We start from the raw sequence: 19,586 nt of genomic DNA, 5'->3' as shown, positions 1-19,586 counted from the left end.
TGAAATTATTTTAACTGAAACAAAATTATATTTGCTGAACTTAAATTATTTTTACTGAACTTAAATTAATTTTACTGAATTTAAATTATTTTTATTGAACTGTAATTAGTTTTACTGAATTGAACTTAAATTTTTACTGTACTGAAATTATTTTACTTAATATTATTTTTGTATTTATGGATCATGGATATCATATTTTCGTCTAGCTCAAATTAAACAAAAAAAAAAAAAAAAAAAAAAAAAAAAAAAAAAAAAAAAAAAAAAAAAAACTTTGTTTAAGCACAAGACCTCATATTTCATTAATTGAAATATTGATCTATTTATTAACACAAGATACTAATGAACCTGAGATTCATTAAGCAGAAGGAAATTTAACGGTAGAATCACAATTCCCTAGCCCCTTAGGGGTGTTGGAGCAGTTGATAATATTCGTCCCACTTTTATCAACACAATGAACAATTTGCCAAATCTGATTATTTCCTTGAGCGTCATGGTTACAGAAAACCGAAGGGTGAAATCCAGTGGCTTGAGAGATGGCCGCGTTTATACTTTCAAGCGAGTAATTTTGGTTATTGGGTTGGATCCCTGCTTTCGCGAGAGCTTGGATGATGTTGATCTTGTTATTGAGGTTTAGAGTTACATGAAAATATGCCATTTCGTCTAGGACAGATGTTGCGCATGTTCCATGCTTGTTCCATTCATGTTGCCAAAATTTCTTTCCTATTTGTGGGCATGTAAATGATGGCCAACCTTTTCGTAGCATGTCCTCTATGGGTTTAATCTGCAATTAATGACAAAATTTTATCAGTTTTATGTTTATTTACAAAAATGCATTTTGAGTTTATACTTGTAACGTTATTTTATTTAACTGTTGATTTTCGATCTATCTCTCTCTTCATGATTCGAGTTTCACTTTGTCTCTCTATCTCTATATGCTACATAAGTATTTATATACTACGTATTAAACATCCTTCACATAGTGAACATCAAATAATGGCCGATTATATAAATTGATGCCATCATCAGCTAATGAAAAATAAAGAAAAATGATGACAAAAAAAAGAGCATTACTTTTAGTTTAACATAGTATCATTACTATTATGGTTTAGGGCCTGTTCACATTTATTGATTGGAGCTGAACTGAACTGAACTGATTGGAGCTGAACTGAACTGAGCTGAACTGAATATTTTATGAGAGAGGGAAATTAGGAGCTGAACTGAACTGAAATTAAGTAAATGTGAACAGGCCCTTAATTTCTTGAATTTCATCTATAACTTAATTTTTATTGGGAATCTTGGATTTAATTTCTTAGCAAAATCAAAACATACCACAGTCTCATCAAAAGTTGCACCAGGGCAGTTTTCAAGGGCGCTTCCATCATTTTGACAAGGCCAAAGCCCACCAATTGTAAAATCTGTTACATGCACTTCTGTTGGTGGGTAGCAACAACTTGTTCCTTTTTGGTTACAGTATGATGGTAACCACTATATTTTTTTACGGAGAAAAAAAATATATAATTAGATAGACTTACAATCCATAACTAGAATTCTATTGCAGAAAAATAAAAGAAAACAATTGATCTTATGTGGAACTTATTCACAACGATTAAGTTTAATGTTGAGATAGAGGAATAGCTCAAGTAGTTAGAGATTTACCGATTCTCATCTACTCGCCCTTGTGACTCTCTAAACACCCAAAAAAAAAAAAAATTAAATAAAAAAAGTTTAATACTCGCTCTATATATTTACTTGGTCACTCATCATTTATCATTCTATAGTTTTATTCGACCATTTAATAAGAAACCATTTAATATAACTTTTTTTTTTGAAAGCAACCATTTAATATAACTAAAAAAAAAGGTTTATCTTTTTATATGCTTAAGCTATCATAACTAAAAAAAAAAAAAAAAGGTTTATCTTTTTATATGCTTAAGCTATCGAACTAGGTCCATACGAAATTTATGCGAGAAAAATGTTAGAAACACACCTGCTGAATAAAGTAGAATTCGCTAAAATCATTGCTAGTGTGACCACCAAGAGTTAGAACTGCTAAGCTTAGCACAAGCATGATCATCAATAGTAAGCCCCCGCATTTCGCCATTGAATTTCTTTTTTCTTAGAGTAATGATAATTTTTTTTTTTTTTTTTTAAAAAAGATTAAGCTTAGAATGAACAAGTAATGGGAAGGTAACCACTATATAATGCAGTCGTTAGAAGTTTAGAACATTAAAAAGAAGATCTCCCATTAATAAATGCAAATCCTTTTTTGGATACTTTGTATTAATTATTTCACGATCTCATGAGATTAAATAACTTGTCCATTATGAAATTATTGAAGTTTGTTTTTGTCCTTAAACAGAAGTTGTAACTGCACAAGTTAGCGTTTCATTCACTATCAAATAATCGTGAATCCAAAACAACCTTGAAAAACTATGGTTTGTGTATTGTGTAACTACTAGTAATGTACATATTGGCTTTGTTTGCGTGCACAAATAACTTAGCCATTTGGGCCTGTCCAAAGAAGCCCATCAATGCCAGTCCACGGTCTGATTCGTATCAAACTCCAGCCCATTTGACATATGTTAACTAAATACGTTTGTAAGTGTGCACCAAGTGCACATCATTTTTTTTTTTTTTTTTTTTCCTGTTTCACACGATCCACCCTTTGAACTAATCCGTATTTGAAGATCGGTTCTGGATGGTTAGGTTTTAATTCCCTCTCAATTGTTATTACAGGGGATCGAATACGCGGTCCTCCCCATCAAGTGTAGCCTCAATCGCTACTATACCAACAACCAATAACGTTTCTATTGTAAGTAATATCTGATCATATATATTATCACATGATGAGCATTTACATCATTTTTCTCGATCTATCTTTTCATCACACTACATTTATGTTGTCGTTAATTTTATGTTAAAGGCATTGTGAAAGTGGACGTATTATTGTAATAAGAACTAACGATGAAATAAAACTAAATTAAATGACCATTTCAATCACATAAAATTGACTAGTGAAGACAGTATCAATTATGAATTATCACATAATTAAATAGACTAACAAAGACCATCACATGATTAAATTTTCTAGCAAAGACATACAATATCACATAAATTGACCGGATTGAATTATTCACAATACCGGATTGAGTACAATAATGATCAACAAATTATGATAGTTGTTGTAATTTATTTAAAAGGTGCAGGGCTAAACATTATCGAAGAGTTATAAAGCAAGTGATTGAGCACAATAAATATCCTAGCTTAGCTTAGTACGTACGTACGTACTATACAATTAATAGTAGGGAGGTAACTGGATATGTGATGCACAATCGTTATGTCCCGCAGGAATGTAAGGGCATTCAATGAGGTGCTTCCCAGTTTTATCTGCACAAAATGAGACTTGCCAAATTTGGCTATGTCCTTGAGCATTGTGGTTACACCTAACCCATGGGTGAAACCCGATAGATCGAGCTAGAGTCCTCTTGATGAGCTTAAGAGAGTAAAACTTGTTGCCTGGTGTAATACCGGCTTTTGCAAGGGCTTGGTAGATGTTGGCCTGCTTCTTAAGGTTCAAAGCGGCTTCTAAGTAAGGGATCTCACCTAAGACTGATTTAGTGCATGTTCCGTGCTTGTTCCATTCATGCACCCAAAACTTCCTTCCGATTTGTGGGCATGTGAATGATGGCCACGATTTTCGTAGCTCCTCCTGCATGAATTTTATCTGCATAGAAATAATGCAATATTGTATTAGTTGGTAATATGGATTATTAAGAATTTATTCTTCAACTTGTCAAAATATTAAGTGTCATATATACATGGATGATTGAAAATGAAATTATATTTATAGAGTGTCACAGGTTTGAATCTCATCTGATTCTCCTTAATTTAAAAGTGAAGTACGAAGTATTAAAGGTTGGATATAGTAGGGGCAGGACATGCATGTTACATCTATATTTTAAGCTCAACAGAATCTTATGAAATCTATTCTTGTGCCTCAATCATCAACTTATGATTGTGTTGAATTTGAGTTATTTAACAAAATCTTACATAATTATTCTAGACATATAAAGGGTCAATAACAAAGATTAAAAATTTGTGTTGATATTAAAATTTTCAAAAGTTACTATTGAAAAAGAACGGAGAATATATAAGCTTATCATACCCGACCAACATCATAGTTGTCGTCACCACAATTGTAGGCGAAGTTTCCATCACCCGAGTAAGGCCATAGCCCATCAATAGTAAAATCTGGACTAGGTTTTCCCCATTCAGGGTAGCAACATTTTGTTCCAGCTTGATTACAGTATGATCCTAACCACTGCAAGAAATCAAACGAAATTCATATATATAGTTAATTACTACAGTTATTACTCTTAGGTTCGATGAATGATCCAACTAGACCGAACCCTAACAAATCGAAAAAAGAAGATGATATAAACTATTGTAAAATCAAAATAAACCAGTTAAGTACCTGTTGCACCAAATAGAAGGCTTTTAGATTTGTAACGGTATTACTTCCAAGAGCAACAACTGCAAAACTAAGGATCAAGACGAGTTTTGCCAATGTTTTGCCCATTGTTCTCTTTTGAGCTCTTACTAGGTTGAGATGCTAATTGGTTTGAAATATATCAATGAATATAGTTCCATTATATAGTATTCCTTCACGCGTTTAAAACTATCTTATAATATCTTAGATTATGATTGCTTGATTGAAAAGTGTAAATCAGTTACGATACTATAACATGGAGTATTTAGTGTAACTGTGATCTGGGTTGATTATACAATTGAATAACAAGATCCGAATTTGATGCAAGCAAGTTGTTTAGAGGTGAAGGTGTTAATTATTAAGAATAATCTCACATGTAATCTTGTCTTACATATCATTAATATGTGAATTATGTTTAGATAAAAGTCGGTTGAATTTGTTATGATTAAACACTCACATATGAGCTATTGTATATGTTATTAGATGCATGATTTTTCTAATATCAAGCAATTTGAGGTTGATGCTCAACCATCTTGATTTTAGAATCAAAAATTAAGATTTAGCAATATGTTTGGATATGTGTGTGAGCTAGTTTAGTCGTTTGATTAAATAATTTCATCCACAAACTTAAAAGTGGTGGATATCTCATTTGATATATATTCTCTTGATATCAATATTATTATCAAATCCTTAAATCTTTGGTATAATACGATATTATGTTATGTATGTGAATAATACTGATTTTGTATTTTGTAATCATTTATTTATGATACTATTTAATTTGTGAATCATAGAGATTGATTGTATAAGCATTATTCTCTTGTGGCACTGTAAATAGTGAAAATAAACGGGTTTAACCAATAAAGATGAATAGGTTAATATAAAATTACTTAACCATAAGGTATCTACGTACTTGTTGGCCTGGGTTCCTCTTAATGAATTTTTTTTTTTAAAAGTTTTTGTGTTCAAAAACTTCACTTATACGTACCTAATTACATATTTATATAAAATATATGCACTATTGATTGTGCAGATGCCAACGAGTTGAACTTTTGAAACATAATTATTTCTTTTATAAAACAAATAAATTCACAAAGACAATTAATTAAGGATTTGAAAATCTATAATATGTGTCTCTGGCCTTCAAATTGCTTCCGAAATGGCTTTTGCTCTGATACCAATTTGTTAGGAATTCAGAATCCAAAACAAGCAAAAATAAACAACAATGCCAAAGAACAATGAAACCAACACAAACAATTTATGGGTAACTTTGTTATCCTTCTCAAAAACAATTTCACTATTGAATCTGAGCTACTAAACAGTAATTACAAACACTCTTAATGAGCTCACAAGCTCTCTAATATTTGCACTCACAACCTACTAACAACAACTACTCACTCTCTTATGTTTTCACTCAAAAACTTTTAAGTAGTTTTTTTATCCTCCCACTTCTACTAGTGCTATTTATACAAGTAGTATGCTATAACTTATATAACACACTACCAAACTTGGCTTATTCTACAAACCAGCTACAAAGTGTACAAAGCACACTACCACAAGAGCATCCAAGTTATACACTGACATGCACTAACAAGCTGATATAAAAAAAAAAATCTCATAAGTAGATTATTGTAGCAAGCTGCGCGATCAACCAACATGCACTAACATATTTGTTATCCAAATGAAAGATAATCTATTCCATTCCTTTCTTTCCCTCCATTTCCTTCAATCCAAATACACCATTAGTTTCCCAATATGAATGTTATGCGCAGCCATTATCACGATTGACAATTTTAGCCCCGGCTCTGAAGTGAATGTACAAGTATATGTCATTGACTACTATATGATGCTACAAATAAAGTAGACCTAACTAAAAGGATTATTGGATCAAAGAAATTGACTAACAAAGAAGATATCATTTATTCACTACATTGACCAAAATGAATTATTATTCACAATACTAGATTGAGTACAATAAAGATCAGCAAATATGATAATAGTTGTTTATTTAAAAGGTGCAAGGAAAAACGTAATCTTAAAGTAAGAAATACAAGTAAAGGAGCACAATAAATAATCTATCTTAGTACAGAACTATTGGTAATAGATGGGGTACTGGATTTGAGATTTACAATCGTCAACTCCGGACGGTATATAAGGGCATTCGATGAGGTTCTTCCCGGTTATATCGGCGCAAAATGTGACTTGCCAAATTTGGTCATGTCCTTGAGCATTTTTGTTACACCTAACCCATGGATTAAACCCGATAGATCGAGCTAGAACCTTCTTTATAACATCGAGAGAGTAAAACTTGTTGCCTGGTGTAATCCCGGCTTTTGCTAGGGCGTGGTAGATGTTGGCCTTGTTCTTGAGGTTCAAAGCGGCTTCAAAGTATGGGATCTCACCTAAAATTGATTTAGTGCATGTTCCGTGCTTGTTCCATTCATGCACCCAAAACTTCCTTCCGATTTGTGGGCATGTGAAGGATGGCCACGATTTTCGTAGCTCGTCTTGCAAGAATTTTATCTACATACATGGAGTACGTATTGTATTTGTTAGTGACATCGATCGATTAAGGTCTTGGTTTCTTCAATTTATATAAACGTCACATTTATAAAATGGATTATGCTGAAATATTTATCATCAAAGAGTAAAATTACAACGCTATTGATTTAAACATCAAAGATTAAAATGAGTAGTAATAACTCTTCAAGTCAATACAAAGTTAAATTTAGATAGTAGCGATGTATCAATAACAACATCAACCACTAAAACCAATCTTATCACATATCATGGTCTTACAAAAGGTTGTGCACGAAAAATATTTCCTTTCCTTCAATTTAATGTCGCAAAATTAAGAGTTTTATGATTATCACTACATACACAACTTATATACTTCGTATATCATTAATATATCTAGTTATCTTTTAATAAAAAAATATATACTTAATTACAGTAACTATAATTTATTAGTATGTATCAAGATAAATCTAACAGGATTGATCTCATGTACAAGTGACTGTAATTTTTTAACGTACAAAATGTCATTGATGATGGCTAAAGCAATGTTTTAATAATGTAAACTAGTGATGCCCCGGGTTGCTAGTTTGTACTTGTTGGCTTTGAGTTTAAGTTTTGTTATAAACATTTTTTAGTTGTCAAACTCAATCATTAGATAATGGAAACAAATAGTATAATAAAACACCAATTAACTTATCTAAGTTAACTATAATTTTGTTGGATAAATAAACACAATTAATAAGTTGCTAACATGGTAAGACTTGTAACTTAAGACTTGTTGGTCTTGAGTTCAAGTCTTGTTATGTAGAACCTAAAAAAGTTAACACGTAAACGCTTTTTAATATGTAAGTATAGATTACAAAAATTTTGATTACATTAAAATCTAATATATATATTTAAAGGGGAGTTTTTTCTCGAGTTTTTAGAGAGCCACGTAGGATCTAATTTTCTTAGCGCGCCATGTAAGACTATAAATTTTAGTTTTAACCAATTAAATAAGAGATTATTAATTTCTTTTAGAATTAAATAATTCAAATACCACGTAAGCAAAATTGACGAATGAGATTTTTAAGTTTAAATTAATTATATATAAAATATTATCTTTTGATAGTATGAATTTAATCTAAATATATAACAAATTTTAGCACATAAATTTTAAAAATAAAAATTTATTTTAAAAAATTAAAAAAAAAAACGTGCATCGCACGGGCTTCATCTAGTAAATATAAATAGAGTAAAAATGAGATCATACCCGACCAACATCATAGTTGTCATTGCCACAATTGTAGGCGAAATTTCCATCACCAGAGTACGGCCATAGTCCGTCAATAGTAAAATCTGGACTAGGTTTACCTGAGTCAGGGTAGCAACATTTTGTTCCCGCTTGATTACAATATGATCCTAACCACTGCAAGAAAACAAACCAAAACCATACTTCGTATTAGTTACTATATTTTTTTACTTTTAGGTATAATGAATGACCCTACTAGACCGAACTCTATCTAACAACTATGGTAGAAATCGAAATGAAAACAAGTACCTGCTGCACCAAATAGAAGGCTTTTAGATTAGTAACGGTATTACTTCCAAGAGCTACAACTGCAAAACTAAGGATCAAGACGAGTTTCGCCAACAATGAACTTCCTCTTTCGCCCATTTTGTCTCTCTTATAGATCGAGTTGAGATGGTTATGGTTAGAAAAACATCAGTAGATATAGTTCCATTATATAGTATCGTTTTACCCGTTAAAATTATGTTTTATTTTTTTTTTGTTGTATTTATTATCTTATAATATCTTACGAATCTTAAGCTTAATTATGCCTGCTTGATTGAAGTGAATAAATCAGTGAAGATTGTATACAACATGGTGTATTAAATGTGACTGTGATCCTAAATTTAGATTGCAAGATCCGAATTTAATGCAACCTGTTTAGATGGGATGAGGTTTTTAAGAATAAAATCACATGTAAGTTTGTCTTACATTAATATGTGAGTGATTTGAGATAAAAGTCGGTTGAACTTGTATATGATTAAACACTCTTGTGTAATAAGCTTCTTTATATGATATGCAAGCTACTAGTATTAAATGATTCATTTAGTATCATGTAATTTGGAATTGATGCTTAAAAGTGGTTATTTAGTTTAGTTAAAGTGTTTGATTAATTAGCTTTGATTTATCTTAAAAGTGGTGGATGTATAAGTTTGTATGGTTATACCAATCATAAAGATGTATGACACAAAGTATATGATAAAATGTAATAACGATTATTTATATGACTTGCCATCAATAATAAATTTTTCAACCTTTTAAGAAAGTTGGTCCTTTGAGCTATGGCGCATATGCAAACTAGTTATGAATTTTATTGTAAAAGTTATGTTATTTTCACTAAATTTGTGGTTTACAAATTAATATTATTATAGTAGATTTCATATAACTATTTATTAGTGATAATGTTTTCTTCCCGTAAAATAAATACTAGTAAATAAAATAAAAATAAAAAATAGTGTAGCTATTTTATTTAAAAAAAGATAAAGACCAATGACTAGCACTGTCAAAACGGTTTGACAGTTCGGTTTCGGTTCGGTTTGAAATCGGTTCGGTATTTAATCGGGTCGGTTTGAAATCGGTTTAATTGTCTCACGGGTCGGTTTTGGTTCGGTTTAAATAGTTATCGGTTTAATTCGGTTTCGGTTTATTCTTAAGCGGTTTTAATTCAGTCCGGGCTGTAAACAGTTCGGGTAGTAAACGGTTCGGTGCAGACGGGTTGCGGTTTGTTAATGGTGCGGTGTAAACGGATTTTATCCCGGTTCAAACAGTTTCGGGATAGAAACAGTTCGGTTCTTTTTTGGTTCAGTTTATAACTGGTTCGGTTCTTTTTCGGTTCAGTTTTTAACTGGTTCGGTTCGATCTTTTTCGGTTCAGTTTATAACTGGTTCGGTTCTTCGATGGTTTAACCACTTTAACGTCATTCATATCGGTTCCATTTCAAGTTTACTAAATTACGGTTCGGGTCGGTTTTCGGTTTCAAAAAATAAATTGTTTATCGAGTTGTTTGGATTCGGGCAGTTAAATGGTTTTGGTTTGAAATTTGATAGTACTTGCTAACCTTTAGCGTTCACAAGTTTTATATAAAGTCGTGAATCATTTCATATTTAGGCATCATATTATAAACAAATTCTCATTGATTTTATAAATACATATGATGTTCTGTTTCAAGTTTAGTCATACTGATCTTACTAGTTATATTCCCGTAAAAAAAAAAAAAAGTGTAAACGGTTCGATTTAATTATATTCCCGTCAAAAAAAAAATCCATTTACTTGTATAAAAAAGTTTGTAAACGGTTCGATTTAGAAGCGGTTTGGTTCATAAACGGTTCGGTTTATAACCAGTTCGGTTTACAATCAGTTCGGTTTTTAAATGGTTCGGTGCAAACGGGTAGCAGTTTGCTAACAGTTCGGTGTAAGCAGTTTTTTTTCCAGTTTACGGTTTCGAGTTGGAACCGGTTTCGGGTTAGATACGGTTCGGTTCTTTTTCGGTTCGGTTTTCTTTCAGTTCGGTTTATATTTGGTTCGGTTTGTTAACGGGTTCGGTTCTTATACGGTTTAACATTATTCGGGTCGATTCGGTTTCGGGTTTACTAAAATACGGTTCGGGTCGGTTTTCGGTTTCAAAAAAAATCGGTTCGATTCTCATTTGGGTCGGTCGGTTTCGGGCAGTGAAACGGTTTCGGTTTGAAATTTGACAGCACTACCAATGACTGTGGACATATATAGGTCATATTCTATGAGAGAAGACTTGAGCATTAAAAATGACCATGTTTTGGACTTTCGGTCCTCAGTCAATAAGTTTGTGTGATATTGGGGTTGCTATTCGAAATAAATAATAATCCCTCCGTTTTTTTAAATACATTACTTTGATTTTTGCACTATTCACATATCATGGTTGACTTAATTTTTTCACCTTTATAAAATGAATAAATAAATATTATTATATCATATATCATTAGATTAGTCATAATGTCTAGTTTCATAATATAATTTTGTTACAATTTTTACAAATAGATAACTAAAGATATTAATGGTCAAAATTACGTTTCAGCAGCAAATGTATCGATCAAACTGATGCAAATAAAGAAACCAGAAACCAATACAACAAAACGGTACACAAAATAATAACAAAAAATTTAAAGATAAAATAAATAAATAAACTATGCAATGTCAAAGTGTCAAAATCCTGGCGGATACAGCCTCCTGGACTTCGGGAGATAAATTATTTTAGAACACGATCTGAATTTAAGCTTTAATTGAGCATTTTCATCAGTTAATCCTCTTTATACGATTACTTTACATTCTTCTTGTTTGACTTTTTTATAATTTAATGTATGAGATACACCATTCAATGGTTCGTTTTCACCAAAAAAACAATCAATGGTTCGTGGAGACAGATGTACCAAGCGCATGGTATACATCCCTTCAAAAAAAAAAAAAAAAAGAAAAGAACATTATATTATACTCCCTCCGTCCCCTTTTGATAGTCCCTTATGGGCAAATTTTAGTCCCAAAATATTCACCCTATTTGCTTTTTCCAACAATCATAAATACTGTATTGGCTTAATCATCGAAACACAGTTTGCCTTAAAATTTATGTGGTACCGTATGTAATAATAACTTTAAATGATAACCAAATTTTGACAAACACTACCGCTACATTTAAAACTCTACTATTTTAATGTTTGAGACTCTTATTGTATTTTTTTTCTACTGATGGTTTAACTTGATCAAAACGTCAACCACTACCTCAAAGTCTCAAACACTACCGCGAAAAAGGGCCTTTGTGGTACATTAAGGTGGCCTACCGATGACTGTGAATTATGCACCCAAATGGCACCTAGGCCCATCGGGGTCATCGTCACAAGCCTGTGTTGTATCATTGTCGAATGTTTTCTCAGTTTTTACCCCTTAATATTTTTGGGCCAACCCATTTTCTCCGAGTCCAACTGTCTATACATGTTAGTATTTGGACTGCGGTTGTCTATGGCTCAAAATCCTCAAATGTCCCTAGAAAGAATTAAGTACGGTTTCATGGGTTGGATCTAGGTTCGACTTGAACCCAAACCCAACCTTGGACATCTAGACCCAAAACAATAAGATCGAAAATAGAAACGGATCCGTATGGGTTTGGGTCGGGTCTGAGTACATTGTCATCCACTAATCTTGTATGAGCCACAACTTAAATTTGACACTACTTGGCCCAATGCTTATTAAAATCACCTCTTGATAAATGAATGTACATGTTAATGTTAATATGTGAACGTATTTAAATAGGAGGAATGTAATTTAGGAACGGAGGAAATACATACAACAACACAAGTAGAATTAATAGGATGGAAACTTGATTGTAGAAGCACAATCCTTTTGCCACTCAGGAGAACTGCTAGAGCAGTTGATGAGTATCGTCCCACTTTGATCGACACAATGTAGAACTTGCCAAAGTTGGTCATATCCTTGAGCATCACGGTTACAAAAAATAAAAGGGTGAAATCCAGTGGCTTGAGAGATGGCCGCGCTTATGCTCTCAAGAGGGTAAAATTTATCATTAGGTTGGATACCGGCAATTGCAAGGGCTTGGAAGATGTTGATCTTGTTCTTGAGGTTTAGAGCAGCATGAAAATAGGACATTTCATCTAGGACGGATTTTGAGCATGTACCGCACTTGTTATACTCATGGAGCCAGAATTTTCTTCCGATCTCTGGGCATGTAAAGGATGGCCACTCCTTTTCTAGCATGCTCTCTATGGGTTTAAGCTGCAACAAATAATGCATGACATTGTTGGTTAGATTTCCGCAAAGAATGGGCTAATGCCTAAGGGTCCTACTCGACAATGTTCATATTTTACTTGCATCATATTGAATTATTGATTGGATACATAAGCACATAACGCTTGCAAATGGACAATTTTGACTATATTTATACATATTAAGATTTTTTTTTTTTTTTTGGATATCTTCGTAGAATACAAACTACCAATTAACTTCTTAAATGGTCGGACCAACTGCAGTGTTTATGTATGTGTTTGTATATGTTCTAAGAGTAAAGTTATGGTCTCTCATGGCCATTATTTATGGTATGTAGCTAACATAATGAGTCGTATGGGGCTAGCTATTCTATAACAACTGATATATGAAAATCATAGGCTAATATGAAACCAAAGATATATATAGCCAAATCTACGGAAAAAAACATGTAACTCTTACTATTGATTAAGAATATGTGTTGAGGTAAGTGGTTAGTCCAAACATATAACAATAAAAGTTAAGGTTTGAAGGATTAAAGACTTTGAATTTGTTAAATCTATAAACTAGTATAGGTACCCAAAATTCACATTAATCCGAGCAAGCAAGAGTTCAAGAGTACTAATGTGTAATGTACGGGCAAGAAACTACGCACTCCTAATACATACCGGAGCTACATCGAAACGTTCTCCAGAACAATTTTCGAGGGCAGTACCATCTTCACTATAAGGCCAAAGTCCATAAATTGTAAAATTTGGTGTAGGCTTTCCTGCTGGTGGGTCGCAACATATTGTCCCTTGTTGTTTACAGTACGATGGTAACCACTGCATTTCAAGATATAATTTTATTCAATGTCACAAACATCTATCATTACTCACTAGGCTGCATTACTAAGATATAAAGCTTAGGTGAGCACAATGAAATCACCTGTTGGATGAAATAAAACGCGCGAAAATCAGTAGAGGTTGGCTCATCACCTAGAGCAATAACCGCGAAATTGAGGAGCAGCACAAGCTTAGTGATTATTATTAAGTACCCCCTTAGGCCCCATTTTGCCATTTTTGCTTTATTAATGATCGGATTTACATGCTTATACTTTAACTTGAGTCAGCCCACCCCTTACTTGAAGCCTTGAAGGAAAGTTTTAGCTATTTTGTAATGGTAATGTAAATAAAAATATATAAAGTGGAAGAATGATGAGAATTCTTTGGTAGACATGTATAGCTTATAATGGACCACAACCTCTCAACAAATAGAAGTAAAAATTTTTTAAAAATCGCTTTTGTATTAATTTTTAGTACCGGAAAATGACAATGTACTATTTCTACGTATGTATGGTTCTCATTTCTCATTTAATCAATATACTCAATTTGAAAACCAGTAACACGTATTCCGTAGAATTATAATGATTATTAATTGAAAATCTACAAGATTTTAAGAAGAAAATATAGAATTTTTTTTTTTTTTTGAAAATTAAACTACATGATTCACATAAGATTAGACAATTTTAAACATAATTAAGGTATTATATAATCATATTGATGACTAATGAGTTTATGAAATTATGAAACTAAAAAAAATTTTGTAACCTCTAATCAATTTGCATGAAGCCTTATGACTTGAGGGCAGAAATTGACCAATTGCGAGGCACGTCGTGAATGCTACAAATAAACAAGGGGTTGATTGAGAAGAAAGTATATATAGTTACTAACTTACTACCTAACAATTCTTATTATAAAAATCCTTTAATCGGTGGATAATGAAAAGGTGTTAAATCGTCTGAACCTGAACTTCGAGTTTGCATGCAACAAAGAAACTAAAACGGAAGATCAAAGAAACAAGGAACAATAGCCGAAGCAACAAAATAAATGCTTAGTAAAAACGAATCACGAATAACTAGAATGAAACCGTTAGTCCCCGACAACGGCGCCAAAATTTGATAGGCATGTCGCGTACCTAACAAAAATAACCTAACAAGACCACTACTATGTAGACGGGCAAGTAAGGGTCGGATCCCAAGAGACTATGGTTCAACTAATTAATTAGACTCAAGTAACTACTAAGCAAGTAACCAATCAATAGTGATATTCAACTAATCTAATTCTAAACAAAATGAACAAGAAGAATCAAGATGAAATAAATCAATTAATGAAAACATCCAGAGTTAAGTATCACCACTAGTATGAATAATGCAAAGATAAATCCCTACCCCAATTAATCAAAATAATAATACTCAAAGGAAGGACGTGCCCTTAAAAATACCAATAAACCCCTACCGAGTATTTATGGCTTCTCTAAAATCCAATCAAACCTATTTCCATGGTATCATGCAATTTAGAGACATTAAACTCAACATCCATACAATCCTAGCAATCCATCCTACCTATTTCCATGGAGAATTTCATGCCCTTATTGAATTTAATCAAACCATCTAATCTCAACTTCCATTGATAAATAAGATACTTGGTTCAATCAATATCAAATTACGTCTAACCTAACATTGATAAATTAGCACAATTCAATAAGCAAAGCAATTAATCTAATAAAATAAGGAATTGGGGGAAATCATGCATTACTAATAACTAGGGTTCAACCTAACCCTAGAATATAAATCTACTCACTCATAATTAAATTAACAAAATAATCAAAAGACATAATAATATAGGAAAGAAGAAATACTTGAATTAATGGAATTGAAGATGAAATCTTGAACAAAGTAAATCTAAAATTGAAGGGAATTGTAGAATTCTTCAACTCAATTTAACGAGTCCATAAAAAGTCATCTAATATGCCTAACCAAAGCCTATTTATATCCCTAGGAATAAGTTAAGAAGTTTCCTAAAATAGGTCTTCCAAACCGCCTCAAACTTGGCTTCGATGCTTCGTCAGGTGATAGCCACGGGTTACCCAAAGCTGCTAGGACTTTGCCACGGCCAACCCGTGGTGTCTACTGATCTTGGTAGGCTTCTCTTGGGCATAAAAGGAGGAGCCACGACCAGGCCAAAGCTTAATGCAACAAGCCACGACCAGGCCAAGGCTAGGCAATTTCTACACAAAACTCCTTCGAAAACAACTTCAAGCTTGGAATATGACCATATGATGTTGGGCTCGTAATCTCCTACACGCTCCTAGCTCACTTAGCTTGCAAAGGTGCTCTTTTATGCGTAAATCCTACAAAATAAAGAAAGAGAGCACGAGGAGAGCAACATCGAAATATAAAGAAATATAGCTCTAAAAGATTAAATATATAGAGAAAATATGATAGAAACACTCAAATATAACATATAACAATGAGTATATAAATGTGTTATCACATTTCGACCCAATAAGGTCATTTTATATAGCAGATTGATGGACTAAAATTATTTCGTGGTTTATTTCATAAAAGTTTACATGTATAAAAATAAGTGGTGACCATTTTTTTTTTAATAATTCTATGTGTTTTCTTGGACATTATAATTGTTGCTTGTTGTCGTACCTTAAACCATGTCATTGTCTAATCAAATTTTGGCACAAACCCATGCTTGTTATAAACACGTACATTTGCAATTTGGCAAAAATGAAAGTCAATGTAGACGTTGAACATGTTGTATTGTGGTTTGACTTGATCAAAAATGACCCTTACACGAAGCTTAACATGAATACTCTCTTGAAAGTAATTAATGGATCGGACTTACAAAGAATCTAGGATTATTAAATAAAGACATAAAAGTACAAGAACTAATTAATTATAAGACGGAAACTTGATGGTAGAAGAACAACCTCCTTGATTCTTAGGAGTGCTAGAGCAATTGATAAGCTTCACACCACTTTTATCCACACAATGTATAACTTGCCAAATCTGACTATTTCCTTGAGCATCATGGTTACAGAAAATTGAAGGGCGAAACCCGGTGGCTCGAGTGATGGCCTTGTTTATGCTCTCTAGAGAGTAAAATTGGTTGTTGGGTTGTATCCTGGCTTTCGCGAGGGCTTTGAAGATGTTGATCTTGTTCTTGAGGTTTAAAGCTGTGTGAAAATATGACATCTCGTCTAGGATGGATTTTGAGCATGTTCCGTGCTTGTTCCATTCATGGAGCCAGAATTTCCTACCAATTTGAGGGCATGTAAAAGAGGGCCACTCAGTTTGTAGCATTTTCTCTATAGGTTTAAGCTGCATTCAATTATTGGATATATTCATCAATTTGTATTGCATTTAAGAAAATAAAGTAAAGAAAATAATGGAAGGAAATTATATTAAGTAAATGAAATATTTTTATCATATATATTTATTTGTCTCTAAGTATTTTCAACAATTTGACCAACACACTTTCAAACTTGTTAATAATGCACAAAATTAACCGTTAATATCTTTAACTATATATTAATCCATAGTACAAAGTATGAAAAATTGATATGTTAAAAATATATAATAAGATAATAAATCTAAATATCTCATATACATGCATTTGTCTTTATATGTTACTAAGTAATACTACAAAATTATGGTAAAAAACATGTGATAGTAGTATAAAAGTAAAATCGTTGCATTTAATTCAAATATCATCTACCTTATGGTGAGATGCTAATAAATTAATACCCTTATTACTTATTATCTTTCAAAAATCTTTAATTGCCTAGTAAGTAGATAAACCACTTAATGTTATGATAACCAATAATAGGTGATTCTTAAAACAAACAAAAATCATTTCTACCAATATATATAATTATTTAATCTTTTGCATGAAATTAAAATTATAAACCATGAAATATGTCCTAGGTGAGACAATCTTGCAAATCGCATCACAATAACTTATTTTAATTAATTTGAAACAAGATTCTATATATATATATATATAATCCTGATTCTTACAATAAACTTGGAAGCAAATAATTGTTCACACGTAACTAGTACTCCTATTACTCACCGGAGCAACATCAAAACTAGAACCGGCACAATTTTGAATGGAACTACCATCACTTTTGTAAGGCCATAGTCCATATATTGCAAAATTGGCTTTAGGTTTTCCTGTTGGTGGGTAACAACATGGTGTCCCTTTTTGGTTGCAGTACGATGGTAACCACTGCGTACAAAAATTATTACATTTGAGAAATTTTCAATAAATAAAAAACTAAATAAATTCTACAATTTGAATGCGTAATAGAAATTAAAATTTTGTGTGAGGAAAATAATAAATTTTTTTTTTTTTTACATGAGCTTAAAACAAACACGCTAAACAATATTATTAAAAGACGATAAACAAAGATTAACCTGTTGTATATAGTAGAATGCTTGAAAATCATTAGGATCATTTGCAAGAGTCGTCACTGAAAAATTGAGGAAAAGCACAAGCTTAGAGATGAATATTAAGCTCCCCAATTTCGCCATTATTGTTCGCTTACTTTCGAAATGGCTTGGGTTATCAAATGTGGCTATGCTTATATATTATGAAAAGAATCCGTACGTATCACCGTTATATATATAGAGCATATCAAAGAGGATACCCCCCACTACCAAAAAAAAAAAAAAAAAGATTATTAAAAAAAAAAAAAAAAAAATCAATCTTTGTTAATCTACATTAATTTGGAATACTATTAAAATAAATTTATCATTGGGCTATATGGAAAATATAATGATGAAGTTAATAATACCCAAAAGTCAACCCAAATATATGCAAGCATGGTGTTTCATCTAAAAAAAAAAATTATGAATGTGGTTACTCCCTCCGTTTTCTTTTTTACTTCCTACCTTCCATTTATGTATGTATTTTTTTTATATTTCTTCTTTTAATTTATACTATAATATATTACTCTGTATGTACTTCGTATACAAGTATAATAATATCAATGTATGTTCACAACTTTCTCTTTTACCCAAAAAATAAAAAATAAAAAAAAAATCATTTTTCACTAATAAGTTTAGGAGAAAACAATGCAATATAAAATAACAACTGCGAATAAATCTCAAGAATAAGTTTAATTACTATTCAACATTTCAAATACAAACTGAGTTCATTTTGGATACTCGTACTTTTCATTTATGAGACTCTACCGACAACATCACTAAGGTCCTATTCTCTTTACCTTAAAAAATAATATAATATTTCGTAAAAATAATACTTTATGAGGAATGATTTTAGTTCAGTAAAAATAATTATTTTTAATTAGTTTAAACAAATAAGTTCAAAAAACAAGTATAATAATGAATCAATAAAATAAGTTTTAATCAGTAAAATAATTTCGTTTTAGTAAAAATAATTTCAATTCAATAACGTAATAGAAAAATAAGAAAGAAGGGTAATTAGACTATTTCCGGCCTATAATACAAAAAAATTATAAACCTAAGAAAATAAGGGAGGGAAGAGAGGAACGCAAAGTAAAATAGTTAAGTGCTCACGTTGGCTACTATTAGTTAAAAATTATGATTCACTAGAGACGTTCACATTTGTTTTATATGAATCAAAAACATTAATAAATTCCATACAACATTAACAAAAGCTATCAGAACTTGCAAGCATAAAATAAAATTGGATCAAATAATATTTTAATGGGTAATATTAAAGGAAAACTTGCAAATTAAATACGTATTTAAGAGTTGTAATACATCGAACCTACATAATAATTATTAGGCACATAATGTAGGGGTGACATTTTGACAAGTTGAGTGATTGATAATTTCATATTTCCATGTGATGGCTTGTTAATTAGGGAGTAGCAAGTGATCTGAAAGTAGCCTTTATTTTCGGTGCAAAAAGAACAATAACCTTGTTAATCGTTTAATAGAGCTAATTAGACCTTATTAATTTT

General features: G+C 31.7%; 2 protein-coding genes and 3 pseudogenes across 3 annotated transcripts; all 5 read right to left on the bottom strand.

Moving 5' to 3' along the window:
- Window positions 1–355: 355 nt before the first annotated feature.
- LOC145600846 (ribonuclease 1 pseudogene) lies at window positions 356–2,182 on the bottom strand (annotated as a pseudogene).
- A 1,113-nt stretch (window positions 2,183–3,295) lies between these two features.
- Window positions 3,296–4,579, bottom strand: LOC145602976 (ribonuclease 1-like). Its single transcript, XM_081659113.1, has 3 exons — window positions 4,475–4,579; window positions 4,166–4,321; window positions 3,296–3,724 (listed from the first exon to the last, which is right to left on the bottom strand). The coding sequence occupies exons 1-3, from the start codon at window positions 4,577–4,579 to the stop codon at window positions 3,296–3,298; spliced, it is 690 nt and encodes a 229-aa protein (XP_081515239.1).
- A 2,001-nt stretch (window positions 4,580–6,580) lies between these two features.
- On the bottom strand, window positions 6,581–8,743 carry LOC145600845 (ribonuclease 1 pseudogene; annotated as a pseudogene). The gene is made up of 3 exons (XR_014104325.1): window positions 8,547–8,743; window positions 8,259–8,414; window positions 6,581–7,012 (listed from the first exon to the last, which is right to left on the bottom strand). The product of XR_014104325.1 is annotated as a ribonuclease 1 pseudogene (transcript).
- A 3,640-nt stretch (window positions 8,744–12,383) lies between these two features.
- Window positions 12,384–13,859, bottom strand: LOC145602943 (ribonuclease 1-like). The gene is made up of 3 exons (XM_081659085.1): window positions 13,728–13,859; window positions 13,469–13,624; window positions 12,384–12,812 (listed from the first exon to the last, which is right to left on the bottom strand). The coding sequence occupies exons 1-3, from the start codon at window positions 13,857–13,859 to the stop codon at window positions 12,384–12,386; spliced, it is 717 nt and encodes a 238-aa protein (XP_081515211.1).
- A 2,665-nt stretch (window positions 13,860–16,524) lies between these two features.
- LOC145600843 (ribonuclease 1 pseudogene) lies at window positions 16,525–18,168 on the bottom strand (annotated as a pseudogene).
- Between the last annotated feature and the right edge of the window lie 1,418 nt (window positions 18,169–19,586).

Source organism: Chenopodium album, chromosome 21 (assembly GCF_948465745.1).
Source record: "Chenopodium album chromosome 21, dcCheAlbu1.1, whole genome shotgun sequence".
Lineage (NCBI taxonomy): Eukaryota > Viridiplantae > Streptophyta > Magnoliopsida > Caryophyllales > Amaranthaceae > Chenopodium > Chenopodium album.
Note: the sequence above shows the minus strand (reverse complement) of the source record. Positions and strands in the feature narration are given on the sequence as shown.